Genomic DNA, 20,163 nt, shown 5'->3' with positions numbered 1-20,163 from the left:
TGGCAAGGGCTGTACAATAATTTTAATATCTAATTCAGGCCCGACCAGACAAATGTTGCCCAATCACACAAAAATGATGCATTAAAAAGCTGTCCCAATAATAGTGAATGTATTTATTTATTCAACCAACTGCACAAAAAAATAATAAATAATGAAAATTTGGGTATCAAAATGCTCTCAAAGAGGTGTGTGGAGGGAAGTGTTGTGAATGGACATCACAACAAAGAGGTCATCATAGAAACTAAAAAAGAGAAGAACATCTCAATTTGAACAGACCAAAAGTTGCATCAGAAGCAAAAGCAAAAGCAAAAGCAAAAGCCAAAAGCCAAAAGTAAAGGCAAAGGCAGCAGTAATTAATTACATCACCCACCCAACCCAACAGCAACAGATACAAAAGCTATGACAATTTTTATCATCCACCCCAAGTATTGACTGAACAAACTGAAGAATTAGTACAATGAAAAATAGATCAGGGAATTCAAGTTTTTGGTGATTCTTTTTTGTTTTTCTTGGCTTCAAATGAAAGATATGATTGGCACTGAATTGAGATTGCAACAAATGGAGATAATTCTTTTTTTCTTCTCTATAAACCACCAAACTCACCTAGAGGATGCGTTGTCTGAATCATGAGCAGCATCGGGTTGTGTATCGACGACTTCGTGAAGGCTGGATTGGCGCAGCTCTTCTATACGCTTTGTGACTTGGGACATTGTGGGGCGTTGATCGGGATACTGAGCTGCACAATCGACTGCAAGCTGCAATAGTTGAACCATCTCCTCCTCGACGTTCTGGTACCTAAGAAGCTCGAGGTCGAAAACTTCGGAAGTCCACTCCTCCCGAACAACTGACTGCACCCATCTGGGTAAGTCGACTCCTTCCTCGTTTAGAAGGGAGTGTGTAGGAGCCTTGCCTGTCAGAAGCTCCAAGAGCAATACGCCAAAGCTATAGACATCAGCCTTATGGGATACTTTACGAGGATCAGTGACCTCCGGCGCGCGATATCCAGCAACTCTGGTGGGGCTGGAAGGTGGTCCAACGAGATGTGCTAAACCGAAATCGGAGACTCGGGCATCGTAGGATTTGGATAGAAGGATATTGGACGATTTTATGTTGCCATGAGAGACATTAGGGCCTTGAGAATGCAGATATTCAATGCCACGGGCGGCTCCAAGGGCAATCCCAGACCTGATTTCCCAGTTCAATGGAGTCCTTCCAGCTCCTTTGTTTCCTGGAGTCAAAAGCAAGCAGCAAAGAAACAGTAAAGATAAAGCTGCTGCAAAAGAATACAGTTCTCCAACATACCCTCTTTGTTTTACACATTTGACTTTTACAAATCTCAAAATTTCACTGTAATAGCTATGATTATCTATAAAACCCCACAAATTTTCCCTATGATAAGGATATTACTTTCCAGTAAGAATTGTTGATCAAAGGACATATTAGTTGTCTGAAAAAGAGGGGATGAAGAAGGGGATATCAGATCATATCATGAAAAGACCAAACCTGAGTCATCCCATTTAACTATTACCATTTATGTATGAAGAAACTACAATGAACACAGAAATAGTGGTAAAACAATTTTTCATTTGATTCACAAGTTAATCACAGCTTCAAAGTTTATGTAAGATGCAACCAAATGAGAGATGCCAATGGCAGGAAAAACCCAAACATTAGATAGAAAAAGGGAGATATGTCAAAGAGGAAATGAACAGGCCATGAGGAACAAATGATACACAATAAAGCAAGACAAGGCAATGATAATCAAAATGTACAACCAAAGCAATTGAAAACGAACAAGAAAGTAAAGGCAAATGCACAACCGAGCAATTGAAAAAGAAAAGACGAGTAAACGAACTAGCTTACCATGTAAAAGAGCAGACAAGCTTCCCATGGGCATGTAATCATAGACAAGAAGCTTCTCATCCCTACTGAAATAGTAAGCCCTGAGAGGGACCAAGTTCTCATGATCCATAGATCCAACAGCTTCAATCTTCTCTCTGAATTCCCTCTCTGTTATGGTGACATCCTTCAACCTCTTCACAGCCACCACAGAACCCAGTTCCAGAACTGCTTTATAAGCAGTCCCAAAGGTTCCTTTCCCCAAAACTTCCGCTGAAGCTCTCAAAAGATCCTCCAAATCGAACACCCTCGCAGCATTACCAAAAAACACCAATTTCTTGGACCCAGCTCCATTGTTATTCACTTCCCCCTTTGCAGCCCCTGCCGCCACAGTTGTTGCAGCAGCAGCAGCGGCTGGCACACTGTAACCATTACTGTAACCGCCATTTTCGACATCCCCAGCTGGCTTTCCACCCTGAATTTCCACTTCAGGATGCTTCACTGTGGCTACATCGACTGAACTTGTTTTCTTAGCACTCTTCTTTCGGCACAGAAGCATTAAGAGTAGAAGTATCAATACAAAACCCAGTACAGATCCAATGATAATCCCTGCAATGGCTCCCCCTGAGAGTTTTTTCTTGTGTCCAGACCCGCCATTGGTCCCAACCTTCCCTGTCGGCACAGCAATATCTCCAGCGCAAGCCTCGAGGGGGCGCCCACAGAGAGAATTACCCAAAAACGAACTCGAAGAAAACGACTGCAATTCCGCTGGAACCGACCCATTTAATTGATTGTTGGAAACATTGAACTGATCCAGAGGGATCTTCAAGTCCGGGATGGACCCGGCGAGGTGATTGTTTTCGAGGAACAGAGTCCTAAGACGGGTCAAATTGTTAAATCCCGAAGAGATCTCTCCAGAAAAGTTATTGGAGGCCAAATTGAGGCGAACCAGGTCATGGAGGCGGAACAAGAAATCAGGGACAAGGCCTGAAAACTCATTACCTTGCAAATACAGGTTGCGGAGATTAACGCATGCGGAGAGATCTGAGGGGAGCTGGCCGGACAATGCGTTGAGCCGGAGGCTAAGAGTGCGGAGGTGAGTCAAGTTCCCGAAAATGCCCGCCGGTAATTCCCCGGAGAGCGCCGCGCCGGGGAGACGAAGAACAGTGACGCGATTGTCCTCGCAACGAATCCCAGGCCAAGAGCAGACGCTCTGGTCAGTGGCATTCCAAAGGCGGAGAGTCCGGCCGCCCACGGCGGAGCGAAGGGCCAGAAGAGCAGCTGTGTCGGAAGCAAGATCTGGTCTCACACTGAGAGGTAGAACACAGAAAGCGAAAAGAAACAGAGAAAGCAAAGGAGTTCCCATCTGGGTCCGCATTTGGGGGAGCTTTGGAGCAAAACCCAGTAGAGTTTTCAGGAAAATGGAGGGCTGTGGCTGAGAAATTTCAAAAACCCAAAGAGGGTTCCATGTTGCAAGGCATTGGTTGGGAATTTAGGTTAAAGGGATTGAAAAGAGGGAGTTTTAGAAGGAGAAAAGGCAGAGTGTGAGCTGTGGAAGGGAAGGGGAAGCTGCATTTTGTGTGCTGTCTCTTTCTTTTTCAATTGGGTGAGACGAATTTCACAGAGTTACCCAGTCCCAGGCTGTGGCTGAGAAGATTATCCCAAATTCCCAATTCCCAAATTTCAATCTCTTTTTTCTTTTCTTTTCTTTTCTTCTTCTTTAATATTCAGAGAGATAGAGAGAGAGAAGAGATCAGAGATTAGGGAAAAGGAAAGGCTTCTTCTTTGTGTATCCAAAAGCCAGTGGTCACTCTCTCGCTTGTCAAATTCACAACGCTCTCGGATTTTTTTTTTTTTCCGTTTAATTTTGTCTTTTTTGTATTCTATTTATTTTTCCTTCCATAAGAAATAAAAAAAAGAAAAAAAGATTGTTTCTTAGTCTCGGACATTTCTCTTTTTTATACAACATATCGACTTGGTTCGATGTTTTAATGAACTGAATTATGTTCAGATTGATTAATCTCATATCATTTTTCTTTCTTTTTATTTTCCCTCCTTCATCCTATCTTTTGTAAGGGAATAAAAGTTTATCATATGGGGAATCTAATTTTAGTTCATTTCTCTATTTTTGTTTATTAATATTCAAAGTTTGATCTTGAGGCGTTTAAAACATTAGTACTATATACTTTAGTTATTGTCTTTATTTTACTTTAACAAATAGATTTCAATAGCCAAAACGAACATAGCTCAGCAGTAATCGACATATACATTCAACAAATAGATTTCAATAGTTTTGATGTGAATATGTATCGGAGTCATTTAATTCGCTTAAGATGAATATTTGATAAATAGATATAAAGTGACAAGATAATAGCAATAATAGTCCTTTTGAAAACTTGAGGACTTGAATAATTATTTTTTGAGAGTTCAAGACTATAATTGATATTTTAAAAATGGAGAAAAACCAAAATGAAATTTGAATCCAAATCAAAAGGTAAGTCATTAGAAAAGTCCAATAACATAATTCTTAACAAATTTTTTCTATATATGGAGAATATAAATAGATATAGAACCATGCACAAATAAAAAAAAAAAGTTTTTGTAGATAAATAAGTTTAATTTACTTAATTTTTCTTTATATTTATTAATATCAATAAATATATTAAAAAATGCAAGTATTAAAATTATTATTGCCCTAAAGAGAGGTTTAGTTAGTGTAAAAAGGTTGATTTAAAGGTAAGAGAATAATAATCATAGCTTTGTCTATGTAACATTTGGTTCCAAAGTAGAGATCAGGAATGATATTGCTGACCCACTCCCTAATAATTAATATTATTAATTTTTTTCAAACAAAAAATAAAATTATTAATTAAATGTAACAAAAAAACACAAAATTTACAAATAATGAGAGTTGGATGATTGTGATTTGTATCAATTAATTAGATTTGCTTAATTGGGAAATGTGAATGTCCAGCCTGTTTCCTAAACACATTAATTATCTTTTCATTTTGTTTATTATGCAATTTGCATGGCCGTTACTTTAGTGTATGTGATTTAGGGTGTTGTAAATTAATTTTTTTTTAGTACAATTTGTAAATGTGTTGAGTTGAAGTAAATAAAAATTTTATTAGTTTGATTGGTTCAAAAAATAAATTTAGATGGAAAATATCTGAAATTATATATAGACGTATTAATTTTAATTTTATTTCATTCCATAATTCTTTATTTGAACGAGATGTTTTAGTTAGGTTCATGTTGGCAAATATTTTAAGATATTAACATTTACTTTTTATTATTATTATTATTATTATTATTATTACAATATTTTGATGAATGACTTGAATAATAAGAACCAACCCAATAATCCAAATATTATATTTGGGTTGAAGTTCTTTTTAGACACAACGTCAACGGTTCATTTAAACACCTATATGGATAGATAACTCTAAGCCCTTAAAATATTTCTATGTTGTAAAAATATTTGGTAATATCTAAATCTGAATATAAGTAAATTTTAATAAAATAAACCTAATCTTTGTTTCTATTTAAGACAACGCTCTCGAGAAGTTGACGTGATTGGATATGAAAAGGGTAAAATTGAGCCGGGCTTGTTTGGGTGCATGGAGTATGAAATGCCATAATTTGGAGAAGAAAGTGACTTGACCAAGTGATTTTTTTGGGGATGTTTAATTCAATTATATACCAAACAAAATTTTTTTTTGTCATATTAAAAATTTGAAAGGGCCACATAACTATAATACCCTTTTCCAAATGCCCAAAGTTTAGATGACAAAATGTCCATTCAAAAAGGCCACCAATTTTTTTGTTTTCCAATTTCCATCATATAACCTTCCTTTTCTTACCAAATTATTGCAAATGGAAATTGTAAGAACTTTTCAACTCATTACTATTTCATCTCCTTTTTCTTTTGTATGAATCTATTCTTTATAATGAAATTGATGAATTAATTGATTGTTATTTTGATTACACCAAAAGTCCATCGTTTCAATCATTACTTTTTTACTCTTTACTTTCCTTCGTAGAATTACATTTTTCTAATTAAAAAATATGTGCAGAGATTATATATAAGAATTATTATGAAAAGTCACTTTTTTATGTAGAGGTATTTGTATAAATAGTATATGAAATATCAAATATAATAAAAAAATTAAATTTTTGCAAAAATGACATAATTGAAATAAAATGTCTCACAACTTTATGTTTGATTTCACCTAAAATGCCTCGTAACAATTGAATAATTGTCCCCATTTATGTACCATTGATCAGTTTCTTTCCTAATCAATGCGAAACTTTATTTGCACATCTTGCAACCACAATTCAAACATCCAATTTTTTTAATTGAAAATATATTCCTTAACCAATTAACTCATATTGCATTTTTTTTTTCTCTTTTAAAGTTTTTTAAACGTATTGATAATCTTGACTTTTATGACTGTTAGATCATAAAATATACTTTGTATATTAGAATTAATGGGACAAACATAATTTATTTACCTACTTTAAATGTATAATATTTATTTAAAAAAAGAGGACGGAATATATTGAAAAAGATACATTAGTATTATCATGGAATCAAAGCTAATTAATTTTGATTTTATATGATAAATTGAGAAAGCTGTTGAGATCAAATAAAAAAAAAATAAATGAAAAAAGAAAAAAGATTAAAGCTTTTGGTTTTTGGGCTTTTCTATAAGATATCAAATTGTATATTGCCCCCTTCTCATTCCATACGTTTTCCCTCTCACCGGCATAATAATAATTTTTTATTATGTAAGGATAATAAAATAAATTTTAAATAATTTTTTGATGATGGTATTTTTTTTTTGATTCATTTTCCTGTTTATACTTTTAAAATGTATATTTTAGTCATGTCCTATAAACTTTTCGTTGTTGGGAGGTTGGAAATCTACCGCCAAGTGTCACGAAATCGAACCAAATCTTTAGACTAGTGCAAACATGATGTAGATATTCGAAAGGAGCAAGGAGCTCGGAGACGAATCAGTATCCATATATAGTCACTTGATTCTTTGTTCCGTGACATTTGGAATACGATGTGAATTCGATGAGAAATTAAAGAGCAATCAATACCCACTTATCTCCAGAATGCACCACAATCTAGGAGAAGATACGGTTGGTGATTAACACCACACCATGAATAGCAACTTATAAAAAATAGAGAGAGGTTGGTTTACAACTACGCGTGAATTTCGACTGTCTTTGAATTTAATCAGCTCGGACTTCTGTTGACTTAAAAGTCAAAGTGCTCGCCTCTCTTTTGCAAGTTTATTCCCTGTAGAGATTCACGACACACGTTTAAGTGCCAATTTCAAACTCAAACACTCTTGTTTATTTTGGTCCTATACTATTAAAAAGTGACTATTTTAGTTTTTTTTTTTTTTATCTCATTTCATTCCATCGTAATTCTAACATATAAAAGTATAAAAAATAAACATTTTGAAAATATGGAAAAAATAATTGAATGTAAGCTAAAAATATAAAAATTAAAATAGTATTAAATATAATAATAATAATAATTGAGACACCGAAAATCTCCAGCCAGCCCGCTGGATGATCCGATTCGATCCGATAATTGCCGCAACCCGTAACGCACCGACAATTTGACGGCCTCAATAAAATATGTAACAAATTATCATTTTTAAAGAACAATAACGTTGTAAATGGGGCCCACGTAACATCCTTTTCTTTTGCTTTTTTAAAGTTAAATAATCCAATTATATTTTCGTTTTACAACATGTTATATACATATTACACATTACTCGCTTAGAAAATAAAAATAAATAAAATAAAGTTATAGCATGTTCAATAAAAATTTAAAAGAATTAAAGAAAAATATTGTTTTAAAAAAGCATCCCACTCTATTCCCCTAGTCTTGATTTTAATTGTGTTTTAAATAATTTTTAAATGAATATTAATAATTATGACAAAAAAAATATACTTTTTTTAATCAAAATAGTAGTATTATTTGCTTGTTCAAACAATCAATTTATTTCACAAACATTAATATTTTTATCAATAATTTAATAATTCTAAAAAATTGGAGGTGAGTTTTGTCATCCCTACCCTCCTAACATTCTTAAATGTTAAAATAATAATAATAATAATAATAACATGTCATTTTCTTTATTGAATATTTTATTGACAATTATTGAATAGTAATCAAGAAACTGTGACAACCTAAAAAAATCTAACATTAAATGTGAAATAAAAGATCTACAAAAATTGAAAGGAGATCATCATTTCCTCAAAATATATGCAATCACGAGTTTTTTTTTTTAAGCAATACTATTTTGCTTCGTTCATTTTAATCTATTTCAAATATTCATTTTCATTTCATCATTTAAAAAAGGGTCATTTTAGTCATTTACTTTTCAACTTTTATCTCATTTATTTTTATAAAAAAAATTCATGATAGTAACCAAAAATTTATATCATTAATTATGAAATTTTGTAAATAAAAATTATAATTATCACTTTTTAAAATTACAATAATCAAAATAAATCAAAATAAAAATCTAAACATCGAACTTATTTAAAATGATTGAGTGGTGGTTGGAGTTGCTGGAGAGAGAAAAATTCTTCTGTATATATTGGAGTCATGAATAGTAATTAATAAACAAATAAATATATCTTTACTATGTTAGTTAGCTGATGGCTGTGATGTCTGATTAATTATTGCATTGAAATTGGAAAAAAAAAAGTTGAATTATAGAAATAATTATATACAAATATCAGTTCAGCTGTGTTTATAATGACAACATTATAATATTTCTTTGGAGGACCAATCCACCAGCTTTCTTTGACTTCCTTGGATTTTATTATTTACTCATCTTTCTATATATATCTCTACTTTCTTAATTTTCAATTGGAATATATTTCTGCCTTTTAGGTGGGATAGGTAATAGACCCACAACATATCATATGATTTGATTAAATTTAAATTCTTCTCAACATAATTAGTTGAGATTTTATTTTTATTTTTATTTTAGTTTAAATACTATTTTGATTTATTTTAGTTCTCGTACTCTCAATTTAAGCAGAATATTCTGGTCACTTTATTTTCATTTTTTATCTTACATGAAACACTCTACTCACTAAATTTCTTAAAATGTTGTCATAAATTCGTATTAAAGAGTTTTTATTATGTAAAAAATTTATGTCAAAATTTTGTAAATAAATATTAAACTGACCACTCCTTAAAAGTATAAAGATGATCTACAAAAAATAAAATGAATCTTTTAAAAGTAAAAAAAAAAAAAAAATATATATATATATATATATACAAAATAGTATTTCTAATATTTTATTATTTACAAAAACATTGTTGCAAGTTGTAAATGTGTCATGGGGAGGTGGAAATTTGAAGACTTTTCAGTTTGGAGGGTTGCAGTTTCTTCCAAGAAAATTAAAAGGTTGAGCGTTAGTTTGATTTATTGCGTTCTCCCAACTGTCAAAAGTGATAACTGACACTCAACTCAACGTTTTAACTTCCAAAATAAATAGACACAATCATGCACTCAACTTCAAAATTATTTAATGAACTGTCACACCTGTCGAAATATCAGGTTTTAATACTATTTCTATTTCTAATTGTTTGTATTTTGATCTGTCTCCTTTTAGAAATATCTTTTTATTTATTTTAGTCAATTTACTTTCGAAATATCAATTTTGATCTCTTTTAGAAAATGTCCAATCCTTATATTTATTTTTATTTGTAAAATTTTAACATAAATTTTATACTGTTTAATACAAATTTATGACATACATCGTAAGAAAATATGTGAGTACAGTGATAAAAAAATTGAGATATAAATGAAAATGAATTGATCATATGGTAACTTTTTAAAAATATAGTGATCAAAATAAACACTTCAAAAATATACGTGCTCAAACAAACAAAAATTAAAATACAATAATCAAATCGTACCTTACACAAGTATGATAACAAAAGTAAGCTAAAGCAAGAGATATAATGGCCAAAATAATATTAAAACCAAAATATAAATGCTGCCACGTTTAATACCATGTATAGACCTACTCTATATAAAAATTTAGACTTCCTTTTGTAGAAGTTATATTATTTAACTGTTTAAAATTCAAAATGATGTATAAAGTACCAAACAATAATATTCTTTTCAATGGATTTATTGGAACATTAATCTTTATTTGGTTCATATGCCCAATTTAATTTCAGAAGGATTTGAGACGTTTTACCAGGTTTCTTGAACCAATGCTTGAGTGATTTTAGACTTATTCAAATTTAATAAAGTCTATCATCCATCAACTATAATGATATTGTGGTAATTTCAGTTTCGAGATAAAAAAAATGGTAATTTTCAACTAATTTGATTTTGGACCCAATTCTTATATGATCCATTAATTAAATCTCAATCCAAATGGCTTAAGGAAAGACATAATGGAATTATTTGGTAATTACCATTTTTTTTCTTTAATTTTAATTTAGAAATAATATATAATTAATTCCAAATAAAATATAATTTCATTAATAACGCGACCGTTTATGATTGGTTGAAAATTTATGTTTCTATAGAATTCGAAGTTTGCAAAATAAATCAACAAATTTTAACCTCTTGATTGGAAATATATGCCGATTAAGGTTGAGCCATTTTCGTTTGTGCAAATAAATCAACAAATTAATATATATGTTTTTAAATGAATGAAGTGTGTGAGGTAACAATGTAACTTATCTGATTGAATGACCCCGTTCTTTTTGTTCACACCATCTGGGCCGGTCTTTAGTGTGTCTGACACCTAGCAGCCCGCAAGTTTCATCCCAATAACATCATATTGGCCGGCCCAGCCCAGCATGCTAATTCATGGCAGCTACTATTTTGGAAGAAAAAGTGAAAAATAGACACTCGCAGAAAGTAGAGAAAAGAAAAAGGGAAATTTAAGTGAGTGCCTAAATTTTGGCACCCACTCCTTAAAAATATAGTCATTAGTTTTAAATTTCCAAGTCTCAAGTCAAATAGAATATAAAAAAGAATTAAATTTACCCTCTTTTTTTTAAAAAAATAATAATTAAATAATTAAATTTACCCTTAAATAACACTCAGCCCATTACATAGAGATCACACAGAAGAGCCACTTTCTTGCTGTTTTTCACGTTCAAACCGATTGCATTTTAATAAGGTATACTAATATTATATCAACACACAAATATATCAATAATTTAATAAGATATATCAATGCTATATCAACACACATATATTTGTAAGCAGTTCAAACATAAAACGAAGAAAGCAACCGTGGCCGAGCGTTATTGAGAGGATATCAGGAAAAATTGGATCTCTGCAAATAGCTATTAGTTTTGTCTCCCCTACTTTTACGAGTGTCCTGAAATATTTATGTAATTATAGGACCTTTTCATTATTTTATATATGATTTTAGAGATGGGGTTGAATTGAAAGTTGGGAAATTTTACCAATTAAATACTGAAATTTGTGAGATATATGATACAGAGATTCAAAGTCAGAGTTCAGCATCAGAAGCAAAAAGAGAACGAAGGCTTATCTCTTGCATAAATCTGCTCGCTTGAGTTCATCCATCAACAGATGTGCAACGGATTGGTATCCCATTTCCCGAGCTAAAGAAATCAACAGAACACAAAAGATGGCAGCAGAATCAATGACCCAACAACCAAAAAAATCATAAAATAAAAGAGAATTCAATTCGACTACCTCTGTAAATGGCGGGCCCTGTTGGAGCCATCTTGCGCTTCTTCAAACACAATGAACTGCAAAACAAAAAGATCCAATAATCCATTTTGACGAAATTTCAAACTGAAAATTCTGTGTTTCTGGAGACCTAAAGCAAACAAACCTGTTGCATATCCAATAAGGGTCAATTCCTTTCTCCTCCACGCAATGAGGGCACATCCATTTCTTGTTCTCTATCACTTCTTCTATTTCTGATCACAAACAACACAGCCCAATCATCCTTCAATTCTATGTCTCAAAGGATTTTCATCATTCTGAATTGGAGAGACGTTTACCTTCGCCATATCTGACCTTCAGACAAGCTCGGCAAAAGACGCCATTGGAGGAATGACAAACAGAGCAATCAGTCTTTCCTGCAAGGAATCACTCGGTACATTTTGACTATGATATAACAATGAATCAGTGGTGGATTTCGTTTGAATCACTCACCGATGCAGGGTTCATCCATATCGAAATCACCACATCTCTTGCAATCTTCTTCTCCACAGAGTTTCTTCTGCCTAAACCCACCCCACATTTGTTTTCAGCCATCATCAAAGTGTGAATCTAAGCAAAACCCTAGTGGGGTAGAAGAAAAGATCGAATGTACCTGCAGAAATGGCAGCAGATTCCAAAAACAGGATCATAAACACTGCCCCGTCCCTTGCTATTGCACGTCCTTGCCGAAGCGTCCGGCGAAAGTCGATGTTTCGATTCGACACTGTCCACCAAAGGGGCATTCGCAGGCCTCTTCTTCGTCTCTTCCCTTACTCCAATTTCTCCTACTGCGTTAATTCGACAGAAAAGTCAACATCGGCATACAGAATATATTATTACCATTTACCAGAGGGTTTTCTAGATCATTTTACCTTCTTTAAAATCGGAGTTCGGATTATCAAGCATTAGTTTCCCCTTTAAGCGGTCGGATCTCCGGTAAGAAATCTGGCAACGTAGGGGAGTGGTTTCGGGCGTAATTCGCTTCAGGCGATCGGAGCGACGAAGAGGAAGGGAGATTCTGGAGATCGCCTGGCGACATTTGCTCGGTTGGATCTTCGGAGATTTTGCAGAGGAAAGGATGGAACGAAGTTCAGATACGGTCTTCTTCAACCCTAGCGACGCCAATCGCTCCTAATACCGCCATTTTCCATGAAATCAGACCACGCAAAAAGAAGAAGAAGAAGGAGGAGGGTTTATGAAGAAACCTGATTCTCCAAAATGCGAGCATTTCTGATGTCTTCGTAGTCACATTTTGCTCTGAGCCTTCCCATGGCGTTTGTTTCTTCTTTGCTGCAGCAGTAGGAAAGAGAGATGGGGAAGTGGTGCGGAAGGGAAAAAATAAAATGACATTCTGTCACCCAAATGCACATGGGCCGTTGTGATCTCGCGAGGGGACCCACCGTCGTCGTACTGCCACCGTGTTTTTTTGGCGGTCCCTTCAATTTGTGTGACGGAACTGTAACTTTTACTTCAGCTCCAACGGTCGAGTTTATAGCGTCCGGCCACTTTCAAATTTCAAACCCCAAACACCTCCGCTCTAAAGATTTTTTATTTTCTTTTCTTTGATTGGAAACATACAAAAAGTTGCACTCATTCTTAGATGCTTTTTTAAAAATAATAATAAAATAAGGTTGTTTGAACCTTAGTCGGACTCGTGATCTTTCCTTTCTAGATCTGGATGAATTACAATCCTTTTACATTTAAATGCTTTTTTTTTCTGAGTTAAATATTATTAATAGAAGATCGGCAGAGGATTTTTTTTTCTCAGAAAAACATTTATTTTCATTTTCGCCTTCTGAACTTTCCGATTTACTTTATTGTAATTTAAAACATCAGTTTAAATTCTTGAGCTTCCAATAAATAACTATTTTTAGTTTTTAAACAAACATCAACAAAGATGAGAGGATTGAATTCTTATGATCACGTATTGTTGAATTAGTATAATACAAAAATAAAACTTATTTATGTAAAGAAATGCAGAAGGTCAAACTTTAGTAATGGTCGAACTTGGTTCATGCACAATGGGAAGACCTGATCTGAATAAGAGGGTAAAATTTTCGACGCTCAAATTAGCTCAGATTCAATATAAAGTTTGATGAAAAATTCGATACCTAGAGTGGAAATGAGGTCTTCTATTTATAAACACGGGATTCTACCTAGAGTGGAATCGGCAGTTATCTTTGTCATTTTGCAGATCGAACATGTCAGGCTACTCAGGTCGAACCGTTCAACAAGTATGAAATTATGCTAAACTGACCAAGTCTCTCACCTCGATCGTTCGAGGTGGAGATGTTGATTTGAACAATTCTGCTTTAGCGAATCGCTGTCCTCCACTGGCGCAACAATTTTCTCTACCAAACATTGGTCCCCTCTCTGTAAGGTTCAAGATCGACCTAGTAGAGAAGTTCTTTTCATGAGAAATTATTCGATGTGGCAACTTCCCATTTCGAGGTGATTTGAATATATACTAAGTTCATACATTAGTACACATACTTCAAACTACATGGTAGATTTGCTAACAAAAAAAGTAAACGTAATGATCAAAATATGATTTCTTTAAAGTTTAAGAAATGGAATAATGTTGAAAAATCAGATAGTAAAATGGAACTTGAACCTAATTGTATCGCTTGATACTTGAAATTAAAACATTTAAGAACATTTTATTTTATAAACTGAAACGTACTTTTAATAAATACTCATTAATCAACAAAAAGAAAAATAAAACTAAGAACATGTTTATGAGATGGCTTTACTTAAAAAAGAAAAATTATTTATCTAATGCGTATAGGCCTATATTTAGGGTGCATTTTGGTCGGTGGGTTGAAAATATAAATAGTGAAAAATCTAGAAACAAATGATCCGATAAAAAAATTGTATTCCATATTTTTTAGATTGTGTTTGGTAGAACATCTATAATTTGAATATTAATTCTAAAATTGTTGAATAAAAATTAAGTAATAATATGTTTGTAAACTGTGTAACCACATCAATGTAGAATATTATATTTTTTTGTATAATTATTATTTTACAATATTATATAACTTATAGTATATGATGCTTCACCTATTAAATTTTAACAAAAATAAAATGAGTTTATAGCGTGAAATAGGTTTATTTATCAAAGTTTTATACTTCTTAATATAATTTAACAATTTAAAATTTAATATATGAAAATACCTAATAAAAATGTTATTTTCAGTACTTCATTTAGATCACATAATTCAAAAACAAATTTAGAAAACAAATTTGTCAGATAGATATTCTTAATCTATTTGATTCAGTAAATTTAAATGATTTGTGTATGAAACATACCCTTTACTAGCTTGTTTAATAAACTTTATGGGATTACATGCTTTGAATTTTTCAAACAATCATAATTAAAGTTAGGTTTTTCCAAATATAATGAACTTGAGCGAAATTTTATAAAGAGCATTTCCCCATTTCTCTCTTATTTAAAAAAAGAAAAAAGAAAAAAAAACCTTCACTCAAAGTTGTGGCAATGATGTAATAAGTCTAAAATATCAAAAGTCTCTATGTAATCTAGTTTAGGTTGAGCACATATGACCTAACAACTTTGTTGTTATATTTATCTAACTCATATCTTATGTATAGGTTAGTTAATTGTCTTTTATAAATAAAAATGCTTGTCTCGAGCTTATATTATTTATGTTTAAATACTATTTAGTCTATGTATTTTCAACTTTTGTACATTTTAGTCGCCCTACTTCCCAAACGTCCGTTTTGTTCTCTATATATTCTGTTTTTGTTCACTTTAATCCATGTACTTTCAAAACCTTCATTCTTTTTTATCTAATTTATTTCAATCAAATTTCATAATAACACTTCACTCACAAAATTTATTTAAATACAACATTGAATTGTATCTAGGGGTTTCCACTATGTATAAAATTAGAGTTAAAATTTTGAAATTGGGGACCAAAATAATCATTTTTTTATAAGCATAGGGTCCAAAAATGATGTTTTTAAAATATAAGAACTAAAATAAACAAGTTGAGAATATATGAACCAACACATACATTTTGAAACCTATTATACATAGACTAAAATGAACCGTAGATGAACAAAAATAATATTTAAACCTATTACTTGCAAAAATGATAGAAAGTCACTCTATGATATATAAAATGGAAATATAAAGAATTATTATTATTATTTTCTTTTAGTATAACAAGACAAGAGACGGAGATATTTGAACCAATGATTTATTAGTTAGAGATATACGTCAATTACCACTGATTTATGTTTATATTGGTGATAAAAAATTAGGTTGGTAACGTGGGAAAGTGAAATACAAGAAACACTTGATTTATTACACATTTTCATGTTTCACATTTTATTTTTTAAATCTAAAAAGTTGTTCTATTAACTTTTAATTCTTACCATTTTAATTATCAAACAAACGATTCATTCAATTATATCAAATTACTTGTTCTAGTAAAACACTAAAGTATTTTATAAATTTGCTTCTCTCTCCCTCGATAGAGTTGAATTATTTCCCAAAAAAGGATTAGAGAGATTTGAATGATTTATGAAATATAATCCAATGATTAACATGTGATTATTGCGTTGCCATATTGAGGATTATTTATTAATCAAAATAATGAATGGGGAGAGTTTGTCAAAGGCCTAATGCTTACTAATCACTCCAACCAATTAAAATGATTTAAGACTCAAGTCACGCATTCAATGTGTAAAAACCAAGCATTTTTCACCAATTCGGACGCGCCACGTGTGAACTTCTTTTTGCGATTAAAACTCGGCTAAAGGTAAGGTGACCACACCAAATCTTTGGGCCGGGATTGCACGCAATTAAAACGACGCCGCCCGATTTTGCCACGTGTTTGGTTTGGTATTTTTAACGATAATGGACTTCCCACTGCTTCCGCTTCTTATAATCATAACAAACTTAACCGACTCGCGAATCGCTACGTCCGTGCCACGTCAACGTCGTCGTCACAGACTCAGAAAGCGACCCATCTTATTAATTTAGTTAAATTCCAATTTTACCTCATAAATTATTTGAGTTTCATTTGAATTTTCGTTTTGTTATCTAATTAAATCTTTTAAAAAACATTTTATTCAACCACAAATTTAGTTCCGGAATATCGGTTTTAAAGATTTATAAATTAACATATCTAATAACTTAAAATTTTATGTTTTATCGGTTCTAAAACGTCAAAAGTCTTACATATATAAGTTTTACAAACATAAAGTTAAAAAGGTTAGGGACATATTAAATATTTATATTATATTTAGAAATATAGTTAGTTACTGAAATATTCTCACATGATTTATCCACCCTCTTTTGATAGGTTAGAAATTTATCTTATCTAAGGAGACTCGAGATATTTTGAAACATCTGAGGACTAAAATGATTTAACATATAATTTTTAAATTATTACGAAAAAAAAGTTTTTATATATATTTAAAGTTGGAATTTTCATGATATTCGTAGGTACTTGGCCGGGGTTTGTTTTTTCCGGTAAACCTCTTCGATAGACTCTGACTTTTTGACCCTCGAGATATTCTTATTCAAGCAGAAAAATTTCTCCGTTCACACTTTTTTTTTCCACCAAACATATATACAATAACGACTAATTCAATACTTTTTAATTGAAATCAAATTTTCACAAGAATAATATTAATGCAAATCAAATTTGTTGGATTTTTATTTCTCAATTATTTTTTCAGATTAATCCCTATAGTCAGCTTGACGTTGTTCCTCGTAAAAGGAGTCAAATAAGAAAAGAGGCAATAAAGAAATAAAAATAAATATTTAAATGTTCAGACAAAACATTGAATTAAATTAGACGTCAGGCCACAGAAATAAAAATCAGTAATTTAAATTTTCCTTTGTGAAGGGTCAAACTTCAAAGACGGGTTAATAATAATCAGCGTCGGCCAAAGCCAGGACACGTGGAGAGGAGGGGCAATCAAGCGGCTCACGGAGAGTGGGTCCAGGATAATCCGGTGGGACGCGACGCAGAGGATCGACGAGGTCAAAAGCAGTCACCTGATTCAAAATGGGATTGCGCTTCCGCTTTCCCCACCCAACTTCTATCTTCCCTGCCATCTTACGTCTCCGACTGGTATTCCTTTTTTTTTTTCTCTCTCTCTCTGTAGATTCGGTATTATATAAAGCCGCGTGGTATTGAGGCGTTTGGATATAGATTGATTTTGGAAGGAGTCTTGAATTTGCTTCCGCCGCAGTTTTTAGGGTTTTTTGAGATGGCGAACAGAGAGAGGATGGAGAAGATGGAGCGCTCGTTTCCTGTTCATAGCCAAGTGAGGAAGATCAAGGAGGAATCGGAGACGATCATCGATTGGAGATCTGGGCAGCCGGAGATCAGACCGCCGGCCGCCTTCCGGGAGATGACTCGCCAGATCTCCCGCTCGCCGCTTGGCATCTCCGGCCGACCCATCTCCGTCGGCGATTCCTAGGTAGAGTAATTAGAAGATTATAATTACTATTAGCAGAGCTATTTCATTTTCCGTGAGCGGAAGAAATCCGATGGAGATGGAGATGTATTGATTCTCCTCTGTTTTCTTCTCTTCCCCTCTCTGGACCGAGATGGCCCTATTTATGTTTTCTTTTTCTTTTTCTTGTAAATATTTCATTTTGTTTAATAGAGAGAATTTTGAATTTTGTACGTTGAATTGGTTGTTTTTTTTTTTTTTACCTTTTTACGAGTATTAATTTGAACCCCAAATTAATCGAAAATCCATGGACTTATGGGAATTGAGATATAATTTTAAGGTTAAATAAACTGCCTCTTGTACTGAGAGTGGGTTTAACTGTTCGAGATCAATTTTAGACAGCTAAAAATATTTGTAGCCAATTAAAAATATTGTTAAAGATGTTCACAGTAATGGTTATTTTTCTTTTCTAGAGTTTGACAAATAGTAAGATGAAAATACCAACCTGTAATTTCCATGGAATTTCCATGGAGGTTCGATTAATCAAATACTTAAAAATCTACTTTCTAGAAAAAAAAAACACTTCCATACAAGATAAAAGTAATTAGTTTCAGTTTTCAGTCATTATTTACTAATTTCTTTTTATTTGACAAAATAAGTTGGAGTCAAATTTTGTTACCTCGCTTTATTTCAAACTTATCCGGTTAAGCTTATCTTTATGATATTGAAACAGTCAATTTAACTCTCAAAAAGATTTACCCAATCAAGTAATTTAATACAATACATAACTTCGTATGAGTTTTCATTGATGAAGTTTTCGTTCTGCTCCAAAAAAAAAAAAAAAAAAAAAAACACACTTGGATGAGTTATTTTTCTTGCAATTTCAAATCAGATTATAAAATTTTCACTAAACAAACACTCTGGAAAGAAAATCTAATTCAACTTTTCCAATTAAAAACATTGTAGTTAAAAAGAATAAAATAAAAAAATTCCCCGATCACTTGATTTTTGTCCTTGTCGGTTAGAATTCGATAGGAAATACAAAAATCAAATTTTAATTATCCTCTCACTCAATCTTGGATGAGCATAGTTTAGTGATAATTGATATATATCTCAAATTAATAGAATTGTTCATGAAAGTTGTATGTTATTGTCGAAATTATAATTAAATTTTTAATTTTAATATGAGATAAATTAGAATGTTAAATCGAATGGAATAAAAATAAACAAAATTTAGAAAAGAAAGGAATTTTTAAATAAGAAACAGGTCCCTTCAATCTGATTGTCATTTGAAAAACGAAACAAATCCCTAAATTTGACTCCACACATATTTCTGTAATAAAAAAATGGAATTTTGTAAAAGGAAACCAAATTTGGGAGAGACGAATAGAACCAATCATTTAAAAAAATGAAATAAATCTCAACTCTCCTTCGATATCGGTAATTTTAGTTATGAGTGGTATTTAAATTTAAATTTTAATCCAATTAAACATAGTAAGAAAGTAAGAGGATTGATTACATTTGATTATTTTATTTTTTAAAATGACGCTGACAAGTAGCTAATGAATTAAATAAATTGCCAAAACTTTTGGCAATGGCAGCAGCGTACCGCCTTTCGTGAACAAAGCTCTATTAGTATTCGCCCGAGAATCAACGAGTGGACTGACGCGACTGCGTAGAACCGCCACTTTTCAAATTTTGTGCAGAAGAATATTTTTTTGAAAAAATAATGGAAATTTTTTATCTCCGTATTTATCAACAAAAGAGAAGGGCAATTTGTGTCTTTTGATATTTTCGTAAGGGGTCATATCTGTCATATTATTAGTGGTTCCTCGGAATTGAATTCATTATTGATCTTTATTTAGCAAAAGTTTTTATATTTTCTATCATTTTAAGTTTTCTTTTTTAAATTTATAATTATGTGCATGTACATCAATCAAGATAATAAACACCACACCAGGTGGTGGATGTTTAAATTCATGACATTTTGATTAGAAAAAAATACCAATTATCGTTAAGTTAAGTTTATATTGATTAATTCAAAGATAATTCAATTCAATTTATAATATAGATACAATGAAATAAATCCAAATCTATTTTGTTAATAATTTTTGTTTATAATTATAATATA

General features: G+C 32.1%; 3 protein-coding genes across 3 annotated transcripts; 1 reads left to right on the top strand and 2 right to left on the bottom strand.

The window, feature by feature from the left end:
- Positions 1 to 237: 237 nt before the first annotated feature.
- Positions 238 to 3,624, bottom strand: LOC111008826 (putative inactive receptor kinase At1g48480). The gene is made up of 2 exons (XM_022281654.2): positions 1,864 to 3,624; positions 238 to 1,228 (listed from the first exon to the last, which is right to left on the bottom strand). The coding sequence occupies exons 1-2, from the start codon at positions 3,215 to 3,217 to the stop codon at positions 600 to 602; spliced, it is 1,983 nt and encodes a 660-aa protein (XP_022137346.1). The 5' UTR covers positions 3,218 to 3,624; the 3' UTR covers positions 238 to 599.
- Positions 3,625 to 11,297: 7,673 nt separating this feature from the next.
- LOC111008632 (uncharacterized) lies at positions 11,298 to 13,035 on the bottom strand. The gene is made up of 8 exons (XM_022281378.2): positions 12,800 to 13,035; positions 12,467 to 12,725; positions 12,208 to 12,382; positions 12,048 to 12,118; positions 11,894 to 11,971; positions 11,722 to 11,809; positions 11,580 to 11,635; positions 11,298 to 11,485 (listed from the first exon to the last, which is right to left on the bottom strand). The coding sequence occupies exons 1-8, from the start codon at positions 12,962 to 12,964 to the stop codon at positions 11,409 to 11,411; spliced, it is 969 nt and encodes a 322-aa protein (XP_022137070.1). The 5' UTR covers positions 12,965 to 13,035; the 3' UTR covers positions 11,298 to 11,408.
- A 4,643-nt stretch (positions 13,036 to 17,678) lies between these two features.
- On the top strand, positions 17,679 to 18,265 carry LOC148212589 (uncharacterized). The gene has a single exon (XM_088121452.1). The coding sequence runs from the start codon at positions 17,844 to 17,846 to the stop codon at positions 18,054 to 18,056; it is 213 nt and encodes a 70-aa protein (XP_087977578.1). The 5' UTR covers positions 17,679 to 17,843; the 3' UTR covers positions 18,057 to 18,265.
- Positions 18,266 to 20,163: the final 1,898 nt, after the last annotated feature.

This window comes from Momordica charantia (assembly GCF_013281855.1).
Source record: "Momordica charantia cultivar OHB3-1 chromosome 3 unlocalized genomic scaffold, Mcharantia_2.0 BLBB01000003.1, whole genome shotgun sequence".
NCBI classification, from domain to species: Eukaryota; Viridiplantae; Streptophyta; class Magnoliopsida; order Cucurbitales; family Cucurbitaceae; genus Momordica; species Momordica charantia.
This window is presented reverse-complemented; position numbering and strand designations above follow the sequence as displayed.

Coding starts and splice junctions, on each gene's coding strand:
- LOC111008826 (XM_022281654.2), bottom strand. CDS start 3,217: ATGCGGACCCAGATGGGAACTCCTTTGCTTTCTCTGTTTCTTTTCGCT. Junction 1,229..1,863: donor CTTGTCTGCTCTTTTACATG/GTAAGCTAGTTC, acceptor TTTTGACTCCAG/GAAACAAAGGAGCTGGAAGG.
- LOC111008632 (XM_022281378.2), bottom strand. CDS start 12,964: ATGTGCATTTGGGTGACAGAATGTCATTTTATTTTTTCCCTTCCGCAC. Junction 12,119..12,207: donor ATCTGCTGCCATTTCTGCAG/GTACATTCGATC, acceptor GGGTGGGTTTAG/GCAGAAGAAACTCTGTGGAG. Junction 11,972..12,047: donor TATGGATGAACCCTGCATCG/GTGAGTGATTCA, acceptor GATTCCTTGCAG/GAAAGACTGATTGCTCTGTT.
- LOC148212589 (XM_088121452.1), top strand. CDS start 17,844: ATGGCGAACAGAGAGAGGATGGAGAAGATGGAGCGCTCGTTTCCTGTT.